Genomic DNA, 21,990 nt, shown 5'->3' on the forward strand with positions numbered 1-21,990 from the left:
AGGGCTGGCACTGGGAGCCGGGGCTTTTTTTACTGTGGACTGGCAAACCCAGTCACAAACTTTTGGCAGACCGGTAACATTCTATTTGTATATTTGCATGTTCACATTTTGCATATGTATAATGAACATGCAAATATGTAATTAGAATGTTACTGGTCTGCCAAAAGTTTGTGACTGGGTTTGTCGGTCCACGGTATAAAAAAAAGTTGGGAACTACTGATCTATGGTATACTGTCAACTCAAACTTTATGGATTTCTTGTATTCATTTCTTCCTCCAATTTGAATTAATATGGCTACTAGGCACTAAATAAGTCCTGTAATCAGTTTTTCATTAGATGTATCATTGACCAACAAATGATCTGAGAACTGCATTATCTAAATTCAGCCTTGTTTCTTCCAGTTTATAATTCATGGTGAATCATCAGTACCATGACTTAGTTTAAACGTAGAAAATCCTTTTAACACACACACACACACACACACACACACACACACACACACACACACACACTTCAGCTCTCAAACTCGAGAAATTAATGGTTATCATGAAAGAAAGATGTAAGAATTTTACAAATTAGCTATAATCAAATTACTTTTTCAACAATGTCACAAAGCTTATAAAATATGCAGGGAACTGCAGAGTCACCACCCATAAAACATAAAATCCACTGGCTAATTTGCTAGTTCCTTGTTTTTTAATTTTTCAAACAATTGTATCTATTTGGCAGGCTCCCATGCATAAAGGATGATGCATACGCTTCTGGATTTGGTGCTTTGCATCAAACTGGCTATACAGTAACAATTATACTCACTGTTTGGAATTTAGATGTCCCAGATGGAAGCCTATTAATTAATTCTGTGTTTGGCTAAATCTGTTATGTTGCTGCCAACTAGCTTTTGCTATCACAAACCTATAGGACAGAGTTCTGGTGATGAGTACATTTTGGAGTGTGAGAGAACGTGGCTGGGTAAACAGGTTAGCAGGTTAGTGACAGTTCGCTTTACACAACTTACTCTGAATTTTGAAGATCTGCTGTGAAATTAGCATTACTAAAATAGGTCAGACTGAAATTGTGAAAAAGGAACAGATTGGCACACAAACTCATGGCAACAGAAAACCAACTGTATGGTGTACAACATAACTTTATTTTTCAGAAGAGTTCACTTCAACATGTCAGAACAAAATGTAGTTTTCTAATCTTGAAGCCAGCAAGATTTAAAAAATTAAACTTTTGAGTTTTTCATCTGTAATTTCTATATTGAAATGTTTTTTAGAAAAGAACAATCTATTCTAATATTAATGAAGACATAAGCAGACACTACTTACTTACTCTCAGCTTAAAATAAACATATTACACAATCACATATGGTGCTTTGGTAGTATAATAAACTACAAAGGAAAACAATTCAGAGGAAACAATGTAGTTTGTCAATTATCTACATTTTTGCTATGTTGTAACAGCCCCAGTTATATTTTTTATTTACTTTTCATCTTTCCATCAGAGCAAACTCCCTCCGCATTCCCTTTGTGGCTTATTCCTCACAATAGGGTCCTTCAGAACAGGATTGTTTCAAAACACTATGAACACGGCCTCTGGCAATAGGAGTTCTTAAAGGGTTTCAATGAACATTCATGACACAAAGATTTTTACTCCACAAAGACCTCTTTTTCTCAGTCTTACACGTTTGATCAGCACATCTGAACAATGCTCTCACTTTTGAGTACATACATTGTACTTCTGACCAGCTGATACTGATACTTCAGAATATGATCAATATCTCCATCTGCTTATGAGCTGAATGTGCCATATCCACGGTGCTGCCTATCCAAGGATCAAAAGAATTGGGTTTCTCTTTAGACAGAAGTGGACAGCTAACTTGACACTTTTGCAAAACATGTATTCGTAAAACTGGATTATTGTACTTCAAGAGGAGGCTTTATTTCAAAATATAGTTAGTACATGTCACTCTAAAAATAGTGTAAATAATGCTTTTATGTTAAATGAGTTTAAACAATATTGGTTCAATCGATTTTCCAACCAATCCTATTATAGAACAGTGTAAAATAGTACTGCTTTTCAAAAAGTGTTCAAGTATTTCACTGAAATACATAATGAAAAATAGTCTAAGATTTATATTACTATATTTTAAAGGAAAATCATTTGCATATGTTATCAGAACACTGCAGTACAAATATCATTATAGCAATGATACAGCATATCACTTCAAAATTATAGTTAAACATAATTGCCTCCAATGAAAAAAAAAAAATCAGCCATCTAGGATAACTGTACTTCAAGTGCTTCAGCAGTACAATCAAAAATTACCAAGGTTTAAACAATGCAAACAGGTGGGAAAACACTAATAAAGCTAATCAGCAATAGTTTCAATAAATTATGTAAATACAGTACTGGTAGTTCAGACATGAAACAAGGCCAAACACAACTTTTTTTTAAACTATATACAGAAAGGGTGCTAAATTCTGATCTTCATTATGTAGACGTGAGACTGGAATGACAAAACAGAATTCAGCCCAAATCTATATTGACTTCAGACTTCAGCATAGAAGTATTAATACAAAAACAAATATACACATTTAAATAATCAATTTTCCTTGCTGCACTAGCAAGCAACTAACACAGTGAATTTATGATTTATCAAAGATTTTCCTCGTGACTTCATACAGGAAATTAACATTTATTATATGTTTCCACATTTCACTAATTAAAAGTACCTAAAACATTTCAGTCAATTAAATCACATTTAAGCTGAACATTTGGCTCCCTATCCTAAAAATAGTTTCATCTTGTATAAAGAACTTTGCAAAGGACTGTGCCATTGTCACTGCTGAGGAGGGAACCTTTTTGTGCATTAATTTAAAATACTTTAAAGATGTAAAATTTGCTGGTGCTTTATAATATGTATTCTCTCTTTTCCTTTTGCCTTTCTGGTATTATAATATGCCCTTGTGAGCTGCTTGTGAGATATTTCAGTTGCAGTTTGTGGTACAAGCTGCCCCGACTTGCGATGAGGTTGGTTCCAGAGATAGCGTTGCAAGTCGGGGGCATTGCAACTCGAGTCTGCATTTACAACAGTCTTCATATACCATCGTAAATGTGGGGCCAAGGATGTAAGTTTGGGGATTTAGGCCCCTTCTGCACTTACGGAAAAGGTCGTAAGTGCAGGGGGTCATAAATTGGGCTGTCATAAAGCGGGGGCCTCCTGTACTTGGTATCATCTAAACAGTTCATTAAAGCCTTTTATAATCCCAAAAAGTTCCATGAAGGGGAGTTTATAAATACATCTGTAAATCATACCTGATCTTACATACTGTGCCTTTTATTTACTAAAATATTTCAAATCTCTTAAAATTATTACTTAAAGCCAGGAATGTATATTTGAATTGCATTGATAAGTTGCAAGATACAGTCAGAACCAAGTAATGAAAGATTAACCAAAAACTGAAATGAAAATGAAGTAAATGAAGATATAATATCACTACTATCCAGTATTTAATCACATGCATCTACAGAATAATTCTAGGAAAGCAGATCTTTGAAAACTGACATTGCAAATATCTTATTTTGATCTACTCCAATGGTGTGATTTCAGTGGAAAATTCTCACAATACTTAAACACATATATAATCATTATTGCAACACAGTCATTTCATTCTTTTAAAATGGCATGAACATCAATTATTATGAAAATGTAAGCCAATTAATACTCCTTGTGCCATATACATAATTTAGGTTGTTCTTCTGAGATCTCCTGATGAATTTAGGTTTAAAAATTTCTTTAATGTACATAGATGAAGTAAAATATTTATAAAATTATATTTTAACAAACAAAATGCTTTTCAACTTTAAAATATGTATTAACTTGAATGAAATTCATATTTACTCAAGTAATTTTCTTTGTTTTTTAAACTGTGTGGAAGGATATCTATAGAAATTGCTCAATTGTACTCTAGCAGTAAATAGCTTCATCATTAGAGTTCTCTTCTATTCCTCTTGCAAAGAGTTTTATTAACTGACAATGAACCCTGCAAAATAAAGAAATTGTGTAGTCAAGATCTTTTTTATTAAGAAGTAATCACATTGCTATGAGCCTAATTTGAAATCACTGTGCATCACATACAGCTGAGCTAAACAGTCTACACTTCAGCGCAAAACTATTGCTTACTGTTGCTTACACACTTCCCTTCTGCAGAGTATATTGGACTATGGACTATTTATTCATAAGTTCACAGGTCCTGCAAACACAACTCCTCACAGAGACCTCTGAGTGGGAGTTTTGCATGAGCAGACTATATCTGATAGGTCATATCTATTTATATAAGCCTCAATGAAATAACTGATTCATAGATTCCAAGGCCAGAAGAAACCATTGTGATTATCTACTCCTTTGAATACCGTTCAATGGAACTCTGTCCTATGGACATCCATCTGTACTGTATAACTTTTTCTTTTTACCAGTTACAAACTGCTTCCTTCCACATGCTCTCCATCTGATATGAACATTTACAACTAGGTAAATATACTTCTCTACATGTCAAGGCAACATCTGACAAAGACCCAAAATCAGGGATACATATATCTTTATGTAGATTAAGGGTTGGTCTACACAGCAGGGTTTAACTCGAAGTAAGCTATGCAAATTGAGCTACATCAATTCCGTAGCTTATTCTGAAATTAGGGGTGTCTACACAGTAGTTATTTCAAAATAGAGCACTCTTCCTCTGACTTCCCTTACTCCTCGTACAACAAGGGTTACAGGAGTCAGAGTAAGAAGTCCTCCAGCTTGACAGTAATAATAAATAATGCTAGTTATTTTGAAATAATGTTGCTGTGTAGATGTACTGTAAATAAAACAATACGGAATTGATTCAGTCCTTTACAGAATATAGTTTCTAAAATGTAAGTTTTATGATCCTTTATTTCTGATTCAAGTAATTTTAATAACAAAAATAAAGGGATATCAAACGTGTGCAAAATATTAGTAACTTTGAGTTGTATACGAGTGACAGCCTTCAAAATGAAGGATAATTGAAGGATACAGGTTCAAAGCCAAAAGTGGATATTGTCAACCTTTATACAACCTAACTAGAAGTTCAGCAAACTTGTGAAGTTGTGTGGGACTAGATCCTCACTGGCTCAAATGACCACTGGAAGTGCTCTCCCTATCTTCCTTGTGGAATCCTGGGAATTATGGAAATAACTAATAGCCATGTAAGCTTTTCAGTGAAGTAGGAAGAAAAGAACTGACCTATTTTCCTTTCCAATCATTGTTTTTCAGGCATATTTACAATCAGTTTTAAGTGGTAAACAAGAAGACACATGAAGAATAGCAAATGATCTCTGAAACCAACCAACCAGAATTCTTGTTGGAATGTATTTTGAATCTATCAGGTACATTTTAGTGTTTATTAGTATAAGAAAAAGTATGCATTTTATTTTTTCCTGTAAAGTATCTGGTAAAAATCAAATGCTAGCATTCAAAGTAATTCTTGAAAAAGATTCCAATAAGAATCACTGAATTCTTTAGGAATACAGTGTAATCTGTTACTAACTTCTTAAAACTGATTTAAAAGCAGACATCTTAAAAAGATCTCCTTGCTACTAACAATATACATCTCAATAGTTACTCACCTAACTTCAACAGCCAAGCTATCTAAAGTTTCTCCATCGCAGTTCCAAATACTGTTACTAAGAGTACAGCAACATGTTGGATGGTCACTGCAGAACTGGCTGAAGTGTCTCTTTCCTATATCCTTGACATCACTGTCATTGTCTTCTAAATGTTTTGATGTAAATTGAAACTTCTTTACCCGATAAACCTCTACAAATGTGAAGTCAAACTACAAAGAGAAATTAAAACAGGTATTCTATAAAGTATGTTATTTAAATTAATCAGTAAAGCTTAATACAGAAAGCAGCATTTCATTTTCACTGGGGTTTCCAATTTTCCAGAAGGGCTGACCGTGGCATGAAGTACAAGTGACATTCTCCTAATGTTACACAATAACTGAATGATTCTTTTCACATAAAATACACGGTCCTCCAGGCTGTCAGGCCTTTGCTTTCATCACCACAACATAGGTTCTCAAGGGACTTTCCCCCTCACAAAACCCTGCCCTTCTTTACAGCTAATGGGGCATGATCCTGAAATTATTTTAACATGGCCAAACATTTTGTTTTTAGGGTTGATTGGTTTGTTTGTTTCCTGGCTGAAACTATTTACCAAATTCGCTCCGATATTTGTGACAGGTTTAGGCATCCCCTGAACAGTGCTTTGGCAGGAAATGTACTGCTCACCAAAACTCTTCCTGTGGTTCCAATCGGGAAGGGTCAGCTCTGGGCCCAGCAGCTTCCTCTCGCAGCCAGCCCAGCACCGCTTCCCACAACCTCCAGGGAAGCTGCCAAAAGGGCTAGCATGAGTCTGCACACTCCACTCTCCAAGGAGCTCACAGGTGGTGAGGGGGAAGAGGACTTGCCGGCCCCCAAAAAAACTAGCCCTCAGAACCTTGTTTCCCCTGCTCCTCGTCAGAAACACTGACTATCTGGACAGTGCTGTAACTTGTGCAATAGCTACTGTACGAGGCCATGACTGCAGCCCCCCACACGCCTGCCCCGCAGGCAGCACATGCTACTCAGGCTGCATTCCTGGCCTGAAGCTGGGAGTGGTGGGGCACAATACCACGCACACAAGCAAAGCTCCACCAGACCACCACTCTGTCCCCTAATCCCCGCCACCCAGTGCACAGCCTGGAGTGGCTACGTCCTCCACTCCCCACGAACAGCAGCTCCCTGGAGACAGCGGCACATTCCACCATCAGGATCCCGGCCCCATGCACTTCCTTCCATGTATGCTGGTGGGAAGGGAGCGGGTGAGGAGCCGGATGCCAGCAGGGCTCTGCTCTAGGAAAACGCCACCGGCAGCCCACAGTAGTCAATGCTGCTTGTTGTCTTGCAGACCAGCACCGGAATTGGTAGGGACAGCATGTGTCTACATGACATGGGCATGGCCTGGCAGTGTGCCGCGGCCTGGTAGTGGTTTGCAGCCTGGCACCAGTCTGTGGACCAGCGGTTGGGAAACACTGGTCTAACGTAATTACCAAAAGGAATTTGGCTAAGGCAGAGCTGGGTAAAATACAACCTGCAGGCCAGATCCAGGCCACCAAGCCACCGGATCTGGCCCACAGACGCAGCGGGGAGCCCTGAATTCCCTGCTTGACTGGTTCTACCCACACACCGTTCAAAAAAAGTGGTCACCGGGCTGTTTTTCTTTTCATAACAGCGAGCCTGGAGGAGAGGAGGGAGAAGGCTTCTTGTGCTGCCCCTAACACCAGTACAATCCCACTGGCTGGTTTCTGGCAGCACATGAAGCACCATGCCCCCCTCCCCTCCAGCTCATAGTTATTCACACATGCACACAGTCCCTACAACCTGAGCAGGGGCAGGGCAAGCAGGAAGGCAAGCTGCCTGAGAAACACGCTGGGCTGCTGGCTGGGAGTCATCCAGGTAAGTTTCCCAGTCAGAGCCTGCCTCTGGCATCCCAACCTCCCCTTTCCCCAACCCTCTGCCCTCATATCCCCTCCCAGATCCAGCACCCCACTTCCCTGACCCAGATCACAATCTCCTCTAGGTCACAACTCAAATGCCTGCACCCCAATCCTCTGCTCTCCCAGGTCACAACCCAAACTTATGCCCCTTAGGTCACAAGCCAGACCCCAGCACCCAAGGTCACAAACCAAACTCCGGCACCCCAGTCCGGTGCCCCAGATCACAACCACCTCCTTCACCCAAACTCCCTCCCAGATTCCACACTCTCTCCTGCATCCCAATCCCTTACTCTAAGCTCCCCTCTGCACCCAATCTCCATCCCAGACCCCGCATATCCTCCACTAATATCATGGAAGAGTGCGGCCCTTGACCACTTACCAAATTCTTGGAATGGCCTCCCACATCAAAAATTATTGCCCACGTCTGGGCTAAGAAACCCATGGAAGAAGTCCTTGCTCTTATGCAAAATGTCATGAGATCTTTGGTTGTCACATACGGTCAGAATGTGTCATCCAGAATAAACAGATGCTTGTTTATTAATTCAACCACAAAATTATTTTTGTGCCAAATAATTCTACTAGCATTTAGACCAGGGCTACTCAACGTTGGAAGCCCCAGGGGCCACAATGATACTCTCAGCACATGCCGAGGACCGCAACTTAAGTGTGGTTGCATATACATGCAAATATATATGCAAATAGATTCTTTTTCGCAGTGATGGGCATGAATACAAAGATTAAGGCAAGACCATACAATACACAGGCCCCATTTAAGTCAGTTCTGCTGATATTAATAAAATGCAATATTTACCCACTTTCCACCCATACAACAGCACTTTTAATGAGCAATGACAATCTAAGAATTTAACTACTAAATCGCGTATCAACAGAACACTATTATATTGACTACTTTTTTCTTTTGGCTCCCACCTGAAGGCCACATGTTGATCCCCGCATGAATCTAAACTACATCGTGGGCTGCAAACAAACAGGCTGCAGGCCGAATGTTGAGTAGCCCTGATTTAGACCATCTTCATATCCTGAATAATACATGGCCTTAAAATGAGACAACACATACCTGATCATCTTGGTTTGTATGCCTGACGAGATACCTTAAAAAACTGAATCTGGAGCATTTGCGAACTATAATGAGGTCAATAGAGCCATCTGCCAAGTGAGCTGCTGGTGAAAGACCTTTAGGACTCCGTGGACAGGCACAACTCATATTGACTGCATTGATGGCCAAAAACTTTCCTTTAATAACTTTCCAATCTTCTTCTTCATCTTCTGAAACACAAAGTCATGAATGTCATTAACACTATTGCTGATATATCTATAGGAAGGGTAAGATACAACTATGCTCAGCAAGTGTCAGTTATGTAATAAACATTTTAATGCATTATGAATATAATACAATACGTTTTGTACATTTTATCATGCATTCACCCGCAAAGTTCAAATTGTAATACAGAAATTCCTCATTTACACGCGTTTCTGAAAATGTTTGTGCTAAGTGAAAACGTGCCTTGCGGTGTCAATTTTCCCATTAAAGATAATGGAAAAAGTGGGGTTTGCGTTTCAGGTGGTGGTGGCAAAGTCAATTTTTTGTTGGTGCTGGGTCATCAACGACAACATTATCTAGCAACACAAGATAACTAGCAACACAAGTCGCCATGATTTGTTAAAACACAAAGCTAAACATGTGAGTGAGCGTAGGAGTGCTGTGACCACATGTACTCATCCGCTCATGCGTATTACCACTGTTTTCACCAACTTATACCGCCACACGAAGTAGTCCGCCACTTGATTATTTTCGTTTTATTTCAGGGACAGTCGTGTTATTTGAAAAACATTCCCTAAAAAAAAAAATCATGCTATTGCGAAAACGTGTTAAGTGGGCACGTGATAAATGAGTATTTACTGTATCTAATATTTCTTCCTACTAAGGATTCTTTTCAGGGTCTATAGACCAAAATGATACACATTCTTCTCTTTCATATCATAAATGTTTGACACTTTTATCACATGAATGTCAAAGTCAGTACCATATGCTTAACATTAAATGGTAGTGGAATTAACCCACATGAAAGCAAAAAACAAAAACAAAAAAAAGTGGTGTCTATTGAAAAAAGGGAGCAACAGGAGACACAGCAATTTTTGCCATTTTATTTTTAATTTATTAATGTATTTATTTATTAAGATGTTGATACTAGAAAATTAAGGATGTGTGTATGGTGGTTTGCTGCTCCACTCTGTTTTGATTTTTTCCCCAAGCCACAAATGTATTCAAATAAAATAAAAAATGTGGGAGGGAGGATAAATGACTCAAGGATGACTGAAGTAGAGAAGGAGGGAGTAATGGAGAGCTGAACACTTTTATGGCAACCTCCGTTTGCATGGGATTAACTGAGGGCAGAATTGGTCCCTGTATGGTATTATAAATCTGCACACATAACAGAAACATAACATAGATATTTGTTTTCATCAAGACCAAATTATGGGTATTAACAAATTATAACCAGACTCAGTTTAACTTTCTGGATGCATCCATTTTACTATAACGTAGCAGTATTTTTTCCCCTCACAGTCATCTGTTACACTGTTACACTGGAAACACTGTATACAACTGGCATTTAAAAAAAAAGTAAAGAAAAATAGTCAGAAAAGGAAGTTAAATTGTATGTTTTGGTTTCAAGTTTACATTTTTTCTGCCTTATCACTTCAATGAATTAAGAAGGCTACAAAGGCATTTTAAAAAATCCCTTCAAAATAGAAATGGACTTTAAATATTTAATATAGACTCCTTTATACAACTTATCCAGTGAAAAGATGCTTGGAGGCTATGGTGAGACACACTGTTTTAAGAATCTACCTAGACAGAAAAGCCGCACAATAGTTGATTAGGGTAAAGTATGTTAAAATAAATATTAAGTACTCAACAAAGCAGACAACCTTGGATTATCAATTTTGGGTGCTGAGTAGCAGTAATAAACAGTAAACTTCTGATAGTCCGGCACCTTTAGGACCTAGGGAGTGCCGGATTATCAAATATGTCGGACTATCGGAAGGGGGGACTATGAGGGGTTTGGGGTGGAGTGCAGGACCAACACGGCAGCACCCCAGCTGCTCTGCCCCTGGCTTTCCCTAGTCAGCTGCTGGTCAGTTTCAGCAGCGGCTGAATCCCGGAAGCTGGGGGCAGAGCAGCTCCAATTGTCCGGCTGCCCAGAGCACTTCCGGGTTCCAGATGGTGCTGGACCATCAGGAGTGCTGGACCATTGGATGCCAGACCACTGGAGTTTTACTGTACTGTGTCAATGAAAAGTGGGGAAACGGAGGCTATGGGACACTCTACTTGTAGGGATTTTGCAATATAATGTTCTTTCCCTCTACTCATTTTGGTAAGTCAGTAACAAATGGTTTTCATTCTGAGTTGAGCTTCTGTGACTTAAATGGAATATTTTAGGATCTTCATCTCTATGATGAGAGCATACTTGAGATTTCTTTCATCAATATTATAATTCTAATAGTCTTTGAATGTGATCAAATGGTTCTATGCTTGTTTTGGAGAAGAATTATCCTGATCATGCAAAGCTTGCCTTCAAAAGCAGTAGTGGTTGCCTGTGTTGGATTCATTTTGAACTGATCTTCCTTCAATCTAAACAACAAGACGGAGAAAGCAAGAGTCCGAGGGAAATATTTCTTAAAAGCAAGTCATTTCTCTAAATTCACTTGTATTTTCCACTTTTTGGACTCGTCCACTCAGACTCTTTGGCAAATTAACTAAAGGAAAGAGTGTTAAACATGGATATGTTTCAGAGTATTTGACTGAAATATTCATTTTAGCCTTGACTCTCTGCAGGCTGCTAAGAGCTGCTGAAATAAATAGTGCTAGTACTCAACATTTGCTCAGCACCTGCACAGTACTGAGAAATGCATTCAGTACTCAGCCATGTGAGCAAATTATTAAACCTGTGCTGAAATGAGCAGAGGGGAAAGTGGGCACGATGGAGGGAAGGGAAAGCAATTTAATGCATGGGTGCCGTGGCCTTTTTAATCCTTTTAGTTCTTTTTACTGCAAACCAAGTACAATTGCAATACAAAATCAAGACTAGCAGATTATTCCACCTTGCTCATCAAGAGGACCAGCAGCTGACAGTATTCAGCATGATCAGAGGCTTAATGCCTCATGACACATACTGGCCACCATATTCCTGATGGCTCACTAGCTGGCAGATCCTAGTCTCCTGAGCCAATGTTTATTGTATCATAACTAACATAATACCATGCTTAGCAACCTTTGTGATGGCCTCTTTCACAACTGCCTTTTAAATCTTTGCAGGGTCGAGTCTTTGGTCAACACAAGATGATTTTCTTCTAGGGTGACATGACACATTACCATCATGCCACTTTTTTCTGCACATAAAGATGCTGAAAGTTAATGCAGAGTTAGGAGGAAAATATGAAATTTGAAAGAACTATGGAATGCTAAGAAACTATGATAAGCTCTTAAAACTGATTAAAATATTACCTCAATATGATGCAATTTCATTTTACCAGGACTATGCAATGTTAAAATAAGTTATATAACCATAGAGCGCACACAAAATCAAAATCTGTACCTTTGATTTTGGCTGTATGTGAAGTGCATGCCCATAGGAAAAGCAGAGGTATGAGACAGTGAATGGAAAGCACTGCTAAAAATGTCCTTTGCACCTGATTTTTGGGGATTCTGGGACTGATTCAGCACCTTCAACAAGCACTGGCTCAGGTACACTGTGAGCTATGCAGGTTCCTAGGCATAAGTCAAAGCAACTTGAGAGTTTTTGTAATTTACTGCAGCTGCTAATATCTTAATGGGTTGAAATAGCAACTGGGGATCAGTGCAGCATGAAAACATCCTAACTCTTACACTGGCAGCAGGAGGTGGGCCAGAGACATAAGTCAACACTTTTGGAGCTAGATATGCTAGTTTTATGGCCAGAATCTACCAGTAATGTAAACATGACTCCAATATATAGGAGGATATGGCCCATTATGTTTAATATTTAAGGCCGTGATCCACTGAAATTAGGTTTTGGATCAGGGACTAAGGAAATGAAGAACAGACACACAGGTCTGCACTAGAAATCTGTCCAAAAGACAAGAACACTGAAGAAGGATTTACATGAGGAGACTGAGGCCAGGAACTAGTTTCTAGTCAAATGGAATGCACCCATTTACATTAGTCTGAAGTTGCCTCTAGTCAAGATTCAAGGTTTGCCAAGATGATAGAGCGCAAGTGAGGGTGAGATAGGCTAGAGGAAAAGTGAGTTGCACAGAGCCTTGAAGGGGAGGGAGCAGTAATCTGAAGGTACTGAGGAAAGAAACTGCAAGTAGGGATGGAATAGGATAACCATTTACACAATTAATGGATATGGCTGGGCTTATCAGTTACCATGAACGATTACATTCAGGCTCCTGCCCCGCTCCTGGGGAGCTGGTTGCCACTCCGCACTGCTGCTTCTTGGGAGCGCCAGCTCCGGGCATGCACCAGCTTCTGGGGAGCTGGCTGCCACCCTGCACTGCTGCCTCTGATACAGTGGTTACATGTTTACCCAATTACCCACTTTTTAACATTCCTAACTGGAAGTCAACGCAGGAATTCAAGGAGTTCTGCGTGTGTTTTGGGGGGAAGGGTTGACATGATTGGAGCACCAGATGAGGAACAATAAACACATTTGGTGTAACTGGTAGGATATCACTGGGAAATATATTAAGTAGGCTATGAAAAGTCCATGTTCATAACATGATATTTACAATTTTTAAATATATAACTGCTTATTCACGATGAACATCAATGCTGAAAAAGTACAAAACCTTCACTTTGATCTGTCCAGACATCCATCTAGGAGGCAATTCAGCTTTCACACACTCTCAGGGCTTGACAATTAAGTGTTATTTTGTGATCAAGAATTCAGATGGTTTAGGATTCAGATGAACACAAAACAAACTCATTTTCTCAGGCTGGAGAAACCTGATCAATTGAACTGTTCAAGGAATTAGTATATTTATTAGAAGGATATTGGAGGATGATATTTCTCATGGTTTTTTTTCATTCTTCTTTTCAAATTGAATCCCAAATTCTTGACAAGTTTATAATAATTAAAACAAAGTAAAACTGATCTAAGTGTTTTAAGAATTTTTATTGTAATAAAATGCTACACCAGGGGTCCTCAAATTTCACTGTACTGCAACCCCCTACTAACAACAAAAATTACTACATGAGCCCAGGAGAGGCAACTGACGCATAATCCCACCCAAATCCTGCTGACCTGGGCTTCAGCCCTGAACGACTGGTTCAGGCTCCAATTTCAGTCATGGGCCCCAGTAAGAATAAGACAGTCCTAGTGAACACCATTAAAAGGAGTGGCAATCCACTTTGGGTCCTGATCAAGGCTCCCTCTAAGTTGCATGGCAGCATGGCCCCACAGCTGCTTAATGAGCCCTGCTCAACTGCTCAGGGCTGCTGCACATAGAGCTGCCTAACTGGAGGAGAGGCATTTTTCCCTTAGGGCTCATTAAGCAGCTGCAGAGCAGTGCTGCTGCTCATCTTAGAGGGAATCTTAGTCCTGAACCACAGTTGAGAACCGTGGCACTATTCTTTACATTTATCACTACAGTAAGTTACCATTATGCTCTGATCCATAATTCTGTTGCTCCTCTAGTTGTTGCTTACTGTGACTGCAAATGTAGCACCTGAAAAACAAGAATATTCTTCAATTTAATTGTAGTATGTTTTTCTCAGTTATTGAAATAAGTGACTTACATGATTTCAAATTTGGAAAAGTTTACTTTTACCACAGCCTATATGCATTGTTCTTTAGCACATGAAGATTCCAAGTGCTTCTGAGTCAGTCAGTTGCTGGATTTACACTAAAGATATCTGTGTAAGAAATACCCAATTCATAAAAGGGATACGTACACAGTAATGACTGACTTTAGTATTTAAACCATGCATATGTCACACTAAAACTTTTTCTGCTAGTGATCAGAATCAAACTGAGCTGCCATTTTAAGAGATGTATAATACACTCCCAAGACTCTATACCAGAGTACCAAAGTACCAGAACAAGAGCACAAGTATGGCTCTTCCCCACCCACATCTGCACCATGGTCCTATTGCTCCAACTAGATCCATGGATTCCTGTACCCGTGCAGAGCCTCACTGATTTCAATGATCTGTCCTGATAGATTGGACAGCAGGAGCAGGGTTCACACTAAGTCTTTGGGAGGGGCAATTTACAGCACTGCCAAGGGCTGAGGAGTCTGTCTGATCCCCATTTCAAACAACATTTTTTAAATGTCAATTTGTTTGGAAACTCTTGTTTAGCTTTTACAGGATTTCTTAATTTCATAATTATTTCCAAGTTCAATATTTTTAAATGGAAAATAGTGAAACACATAAAAATGTACTACTATCTTTGTTTTGCTTCATTAAGATTGCCCATCATATTTGAGAAGGAACAGCTATGTGCTAATACTAGCGTGGGACAAGTCACTCCCAGGATAGGTATTTGGCAGCATGAACCGGACACAGGACACCAGGCTCTAAAGCCATGAGACTCTATTGTCCAAAATCAAACATCCTGGTTCCATCATGTCAAAACCAGCAACAGATTCTTAAGCCTCAATGACTACTGACAATAGCAGTTCTAACTTGGAGCAAAATTATTATTAGAATTGAACAAAAAGGAAATTAGAGATCAATTAAAATATTTGGCTATTTCAGGGGACCCTGCCCACAGTTAAAAAAGGTTTGAGTTTTGCAATTTACTTCAGTGGGAACAGAACAAGTCCCAAATCCTGAAGCGACTAACAATATATGTAGACACATTTACTTCAAGAGTTATCTTGTGATAACAGAAAAGATTTGTACTTCAGTGGGGCTACTCACCTGCATCAGTATTTCCGGGATTTAAGGCCTCATAGTGTGATTACTTCTTGTTTGCAAAAGCTAGAAGACTTTTGGATTTGTCTTTTGCTAGTGTTTACATGACATATGCCCTTGAGTATCTCTTTAGTAACTGAGCACTACATTATTGCTTTATTTTGCATTTTTTAATAACGCAGGATGAAATATGCCAGCAGGTTAATAGACACATTTTTGTAATACAAGCCAGTGCTAGAGGTGTGGGGTTTTTTTTTTTTTTTTTTGAAGAGTTTACTTTGTCTACTGACCTAGGAGAACTTCCACAGCATGTTTCTGGATATGGAGAAAACAACATTGCCTAATCTGTACTGAAATAAATGTTCTGAATTACTTTTCTTTGTTAGCTCACACAAAGTGAAAGTGAATAGCTTATCAAAATTGAAACCCTCTTTTCTGAACCCTTTTAAAACAGTCTGTATATATTACCAATACATATTAACCTACCCTGTTCTGCATCTGTTTTTATCTCTTGGAGATCCCAGTGTGGGTTTTGCTGGCAGAAAGGAAACTGTTCCCTCATAATAATGATGAGAAAGAAATGTCTTAAAACCTATATAAAAATCAAAAAACAAAAACAAAACAGTTTGCATAACTTTTTTGTTGAATTAATCCCACATTTTATCCATTCCTTAGTATTTCCTCCACCAGGAATTGCAAGAGAACAGTTTCTCTCTTCAGTTCCACATCTCTTTGCTATTCTGGAACTTTTAGAATGGCTGAAGAGAGAAAAAATACCTCTCCTTCATTTTCTTTATTACTTGAAGAACAAAAATTGTGGCTCAGACTTTTAAAGCCAGCTGTGGTGCTTACCTATGCAACATCCATTCATTTCAGTAGCTTTTAGATTGTTTTTTAAAGGAGAGGGGACAAACAATACTTCCCTGTAGCATAACACATGAATTCACAGGGTTACAGAATGGAGTGTACAGCCAAAATTAAAATGCAGATACTAGTTTCCAAAAGTCTCTGTCAAAGTGAGAAGCACTACAATATGAAGGTCAAAATACAAGAGTGAATGAGTATATTTCTGGATTTATCAGCAATTTGGCAAACAATCTTAAGAAAGAGTGATGACGAACTACAGAGAGTAGAAATATTTGAAGATCACTAGTTCATCTCCCCTAAAAAAACCCTCCATCAAATCAAAACCCATCAATCCATTTTTTTCTGACCAACATGATTTACAGAATTGAGGATAATAATGTTTTGTAGCCTAGGATAATAATGCTTCCTCCACATTACTATAGTTCCACTGCTCCTCTAAACCCAAGACGCTCACTCTCTCCAGTGAATCCAATATCTTACTCCATTTTTTTTCCTCATTGAAATTCTAATACAATATTTGTGAAGAGGAACAATTGTGTTCATTTGTTCTCCTACTACCAAATGTTGCTTCTTGCCCTTACTCTTTGTATGACTAGCATGTTAACAAAAAAACATTACCAAGCTCTCGCCACTAAAATTGGTTATTGAAAGTTAAGGCTCATATGTAGTATCACTATTACAAACAGCACATTAACAATAGCATTGCTATTACAGGTTGGACCTCCTTGGTGCAGCACCCTCTGGACCTGACTGGTCCTGAACCAGAGGATTTGCCAGACCCTAACCCTAACCCATTAGGTCCCTCCTCTAATGACCCATATCGCCCTGCTACCCTCAGGCGCGGGCACCCCCTAGGGCTTTTTAATTGACATTTGCTCAGCTGCTGCCAGGACAGTTGTTGACATTTAACAAATTTTGCCTAACATGACAGCTTCCACAATGTAAATGGAAACAGTTGTGATTAATACTATTAGCAACTTTGTTCACTTTACTCACTGAATTAGTGTCTTGATGAAATTTATTTGTAGAGGAGGAGGTTACATACCTGTACCTGCAAGGCTTTTTGAGATGTGTGGTCCCTATCTGTATTCCACTGCAGGTTTATGTATGTGCACCATGGGCCCAGAACCAAAGAATTTGAAAGACGGGTCTGTTGGTCTGCACACAAGCCCTGACTCACATCAGGCCTCTAACCAAGGTGATAAAAAGTGATAAAAGGGTGGGGCGGTCTGCACATGTGCCCTGACTACCACATTGGTCAGAGGCATGATGTGAAAGAGTGATAAAAGGGTGGGGTTGATTGATGCCATCTCCAGTTCCTTCACCACTTTAAATCTGACAGATCTGAAATGGAAGGGAAAGAGGGTAGGACCACATATCTCAAAGACCCTTCAGGTAAATAACCTCCTCTTCTTTAAGTGATGGTCCCTATTATATTCCACTGTGGGTGACTGACAAGCAATACCTAAAGTGGGAGAGGGTGTGAGAATGAGGACAGACAGGTTGTGTAGACCATCACTCCAAAGGAGGTATCACTGTGACTTGCCCCAAGGCGTAATGTGTTGTGAACATGTGGACAGAACTCGACATGGATATTCTACCTACACCTATCAAAGGGATGTCTTTAAGGGATGCCATAGTAATTGCGTGCAATTTAGTGGAGTAAGCATATACCCCACTAAAAACAAATTCAACAGCTGGGAATGGAGTTGAATGCAGCCAGAAATCCAATGGGAGATTTTCTGGATGGAGAAGGCCTGTCCACTGACACTCTATGCTACCACAACAAACAGTCTAGGGGACATCCTGATTGTTTTTGTTCTCTGAAGGTAAAAGTCCAAAGCTTGACAGACATCGAGCGAATGAAGTCTATATTCTCCTGTAGACATGTATGGTTTTGTGAAGAAAAACAGCTAAGTGAAAAGACCGATTAATATGAAAGTGGGAAATTACTTTTGGATAAAAATGTCAGATGTAGAGATAAGGAGATCCTATCCTGTGGAATATTGTAAATGGCATGTCTGCCACCATTGCTTCCAGTTGACTAATCCTTCTCCCTGAAGTGATAGCAACAAGGATGGAGATCTTCATGGAGATGAGGGAAATGGTGCCAAACACCATTGGTTCAAAGAAGAATTTTCATAATACTGAGAGTACCAGTTTCAGTTCCCATTGAGACACAATCATTTGGAGAGGAGAGCACATTGGTAGGAGGCCTTTCCAAAATCTAGAATTTGCATAAAAACAGATTAACCCTCCATAGATGGATGTACTATGCTAATCATCACCAGTGGACTCACAAAGAGCTGAGGGAGAAAACCAATGTCTTTAAAGACAGAATATAGTCCAGGATTAAGAAAACTCTGCAGCTTCTGGAATAACACCTTTATGTTATACCCAAGATGAAAAGAGTTTCCTTTTAGTCCAATAAAATTGTCTAGTGAATCTTTCCTACTATTAGAATATCCTGTACTGCAGTGCTGATGAACTTATATATTTTATGGTCGATGTCCTACCAAATACCATGATCTGAGGTTCGGTAATTGTGAATTGGGTGAGAAGATCAGGGAAGTTCAGGATGGTAGTCAGTGGAGAGGATGACACATGCAGCAGACTAGGGAACCAGAATTGCCTGGAACTGAGGGTGGCAATCAGAGTGACCTGCCGTTTCTCACCAGATTTTGTATAGTACCTAGAAGTAGGAGCAGTAGTGGATGGAAGGGGTAGTTTAGTTGGTCTAACCGGGAAAGAAGGAGAGTATCACCCTGGGAGCAGTAACCAAGGGCATTCTTGAGCAATATTTTGGCATACGTGCAGTTTGCCTGAGAAGTGAACAGGTCTCTGTTTGGGGACTCCCACGGCGCGAAGATGCTGTATAGTATTTTTGTCATGTTCTCACTCACGGTCAATTGTAAAGAGTTTGCTGAGTGAATCAGCAAGCATATTCTCCATCCCCAGAAGACAAGCTGTGGACAGAGTGATCTGATTGCTGATGAGCTGGTTCCAGAGATTGATTGCAACTGCACACAGAGCGGTGGATATCGCTCTCCTTTGTATACTGATGTAGAAAACAGCGGTGGTGCTTTCTGAAATTATCAGGATTAGAGAATGAGTGGAACAGTAAACACCATCTTTACTGTTGAAGTTCTAGGATATTGATAATCATCCTGAATCCCATATCCTTTGGGTCATACAGTTGTCCATATGAACTACCGAGCCTAGCATCCATGCATACATCAGTGATGACCTTGGCGAGAACTGTCAGCATGGGATTCGTGGAGTAGCGAATCACTGAGTATATGAACTGCAGCTCAGTCAGAAGGCAATGGAGGTGAAGTCTTGCAATGAGGGGGTGGTCACATAAGTGCAAAAGGCCATGTGGTCAAGCACAGACAGACAAGTCTGGGCTGAAACATCAGGGTTGCTCATGATGCAAACTATGATGTTGTTCATATCCTGAAATCTGTCTGTGAGCGGATAGGTCTGTGCCAAGACAGAGTTTAGGGAATCCCAGAGTTGGGAAAGAAACTGGAAGCAATGATGGAAATGATTACTCGTCTCTCCTTTATGCAAGTCCCTGCATGAACCAATGGATAGTATTTTCAATTTCTTTACCTTCTAATGTTAACACAAAGCCACTTGTGAATTAAAATATTCTGAAAAGCAGATTAGACCCCAAGGTAGCATTTCAAAAACAAGGTCTTTTTAAACTCCTTCTATTCCTAAATTCAGTATAACCTTCATTTTTGAGCTACAGGCAGTTCCCGGGTTACGTACAAGATAGGGACTGTAGATTTGTTCTTAAGTTGAATCTGTATGTAAGTCGGAACTGGCGTCCAGATTCAGCCGCTGCTGAAACTGACCGCCAGTTCTGACTTACATACAGAATCAACTTAAGAACCCCAGGCGTCCCCAAGTCAGCTGCTGCTGAAACTGATCAGCAGCTGATTCCAGGAAGCCGGGGCAGAGCAACTCTGCCTCGGGCTTCCTGTAGTCAGCGCTGGTCAGTTTCAGCAGAAGCTGACTTGGGGACACCTGGGGCTGAGCAGCTGGGGTGCTGCTGGGTTGCTCCAGTAGCGCAGCTCCTCGGCGCTACTGGACCAACCCAGCAGCACCCCATCTGCTCTGCCCCAGGCGTCCTGATTCAGCCGCTGCTGAAACTGACCAGCAGCGGCTGAATCAGGACGCCTGGGGCAGAGCAGATGGGGTGCTGCCAGGTTGGTTCAGTAGCGCCCAGAGCAGCGCTGCGGGACCAACCGGCAGTGCCCCAGCTGCTCTGCCACAGGCGTCTGGAGAAAAGCCTAGTCTGCTGGGGGGGGGGAGGGCCTACTAGCTGCGCCCCCCCCACCCCAGCAGACCAGGAAGACGCGGGTGGCGGACCGAGACGCACCGCGGTCCCGCCACCTGGGTCCTCCGCGGCTTTGCTCCCCGTCTCCCTGGTCTGCCAGGGAGACGGGGAGCAAAGCCTCTGAGGACGTCAGCAGCGGAACAGCCGCGGCGCACCTGGGCTGCTCCGCTGCCCGAGCCCCCCCGCGGCTTTGCTCCGCGTCTTCCTGGTCTTCAGACCAGGGAGACGCGGAGAAAGCCCCGGAGTACACGGGCGGCAGGACCGCGAGGTCCCGCAGTCCGTGTCCTCCAGGGGAGCCCCGTTCGTAACTGCGGATCCGACATAAGTCGGATCCGCGTAAGTCGGGGACAGCCTGTATTTGGGATGCCTCCACATTATGATGCACTAAGCATATATGAAGTTTTACAACAAGCTAGACTATTAATGAGATCGAATGTGCTTGGTGCTACTCCTAGGGAATTTCTGCCTGATTCAATCTGGCTGCTATTTTTGAAAAGTTTGACAAAAGTTTACTTAGAGAGAGGTTATCCAGCACTCCATTATCTTTAAGATATTCTACAAAAGGATGAAGTAATTAGACAAAAGTTACCTGAAAAGTCGTATCTGATCGTACCCATCCACCGCTTCTTTTCACTGTCTTTTAGAATATCACCATAAAAACCGTAACCCAACAGTGACACAGTGTACTTAAGAAATGCGTTGTTGTGATGTATGGAAGAGACATCCAGAGGCTGAGAATCACCTGTTAACAGAAATTCCAGGCTTTATCTTAGTTAAAAAATTCTTTGTTTCAAACCTGATACCTCTACTAATTTTTAACATTAAAAACATTTTGTTTTGCTGAGAGCTCTCTTATAAAACAAGCATCAGAGAAAAAGAGAAAAATACCGCAAGGCTAGCAATGTCAAATACTGTTAAAGGAGGAAAAATAATGAAGACACAAGGAGGCAGTATACCAATGGGAGACAATGGAATGGGTGAAAGAGACAATTGCAGCATCTTGATGAATTCATTTTTGAAGTTGCTTAATGTAATGTATTCGTGCTAATTCTATATTTTAGAATACATAAAAAAGCAATGCTTAAAAATACAAATTACACCTATATTTAATATTTTACGCCAAATACTATACTCTGAGCACGAGGGCCCCAATCCTGCAAAGATGTCCACAAATGCTTAACTTTATATTCACTTCAGTGGGACTACTCACAATTCATGAAGTTAAGTATTTGCCTAAATCTTTGCAAAAATATATAAATCACATTTTAGGATTACAATGGTTT

At 40.2% G+C, this 21,990-nt stretch overlaps 1 protein-coding gene across 1 annotated transcript in view; it reads right to left on the reverse strand.

The window, feature by feature from the left end:
- Positions 1 to 1,126: 1,126 nt before the first annotated feature.
- Positions 1,127 to 21,990, reverse strand: part of CERK (ceramide kinase) — a 63,801-nt gene continuing 42,937 nt past the window's right edge. Inside the window, exons 8-13 of the mRNA XM_089778722.1 lie at positions 21,297 to 21,449; positions 15,979 to 16,084; positions 14,233 to 14,300; positions 8,644 to 8,852; positions 5,653 to 5,861; positions 1,127 to 4,046 (exon numbers count right to left, since the gene is read on the reverse strand). Of these exons, the coding sequence (XP_089634848.1) occupies positions 3,971 to 4,046; positions 5,653 to 5,861; positions 8,644 to 8,852; positions 14,233 to 14,300; positions 15,979 to 16,084; positions 21,297 to 21,449 (821 nt within the window). The 3' untranslated portion in view covers positions 1,127 to 3,970. The remainder of the gene's footprint in view (positions 4,047 to 5,652; positions 5,862 to 8,643; positions 8,853 to 14,232; positions 14,301 to 15,978; positions 16,085 to 21,296; positions 21,450 to 21,990) is intronic.

The sequence above is a fragment of the Pelodiscus sinensis genome, chromosome 1 (assembly GCF_052426305.1).
Source record: "Pelodiscus sinensis isolate ZL-2025 chromosome 1, ASM5242630v1, whole genome shotgun sequence".
Lineage (NCBI taxonomy): Eukaryota > Metazoa > Chordata > Testudines > Trionychidae > Pelodiscus > Pelodiscus sinensis.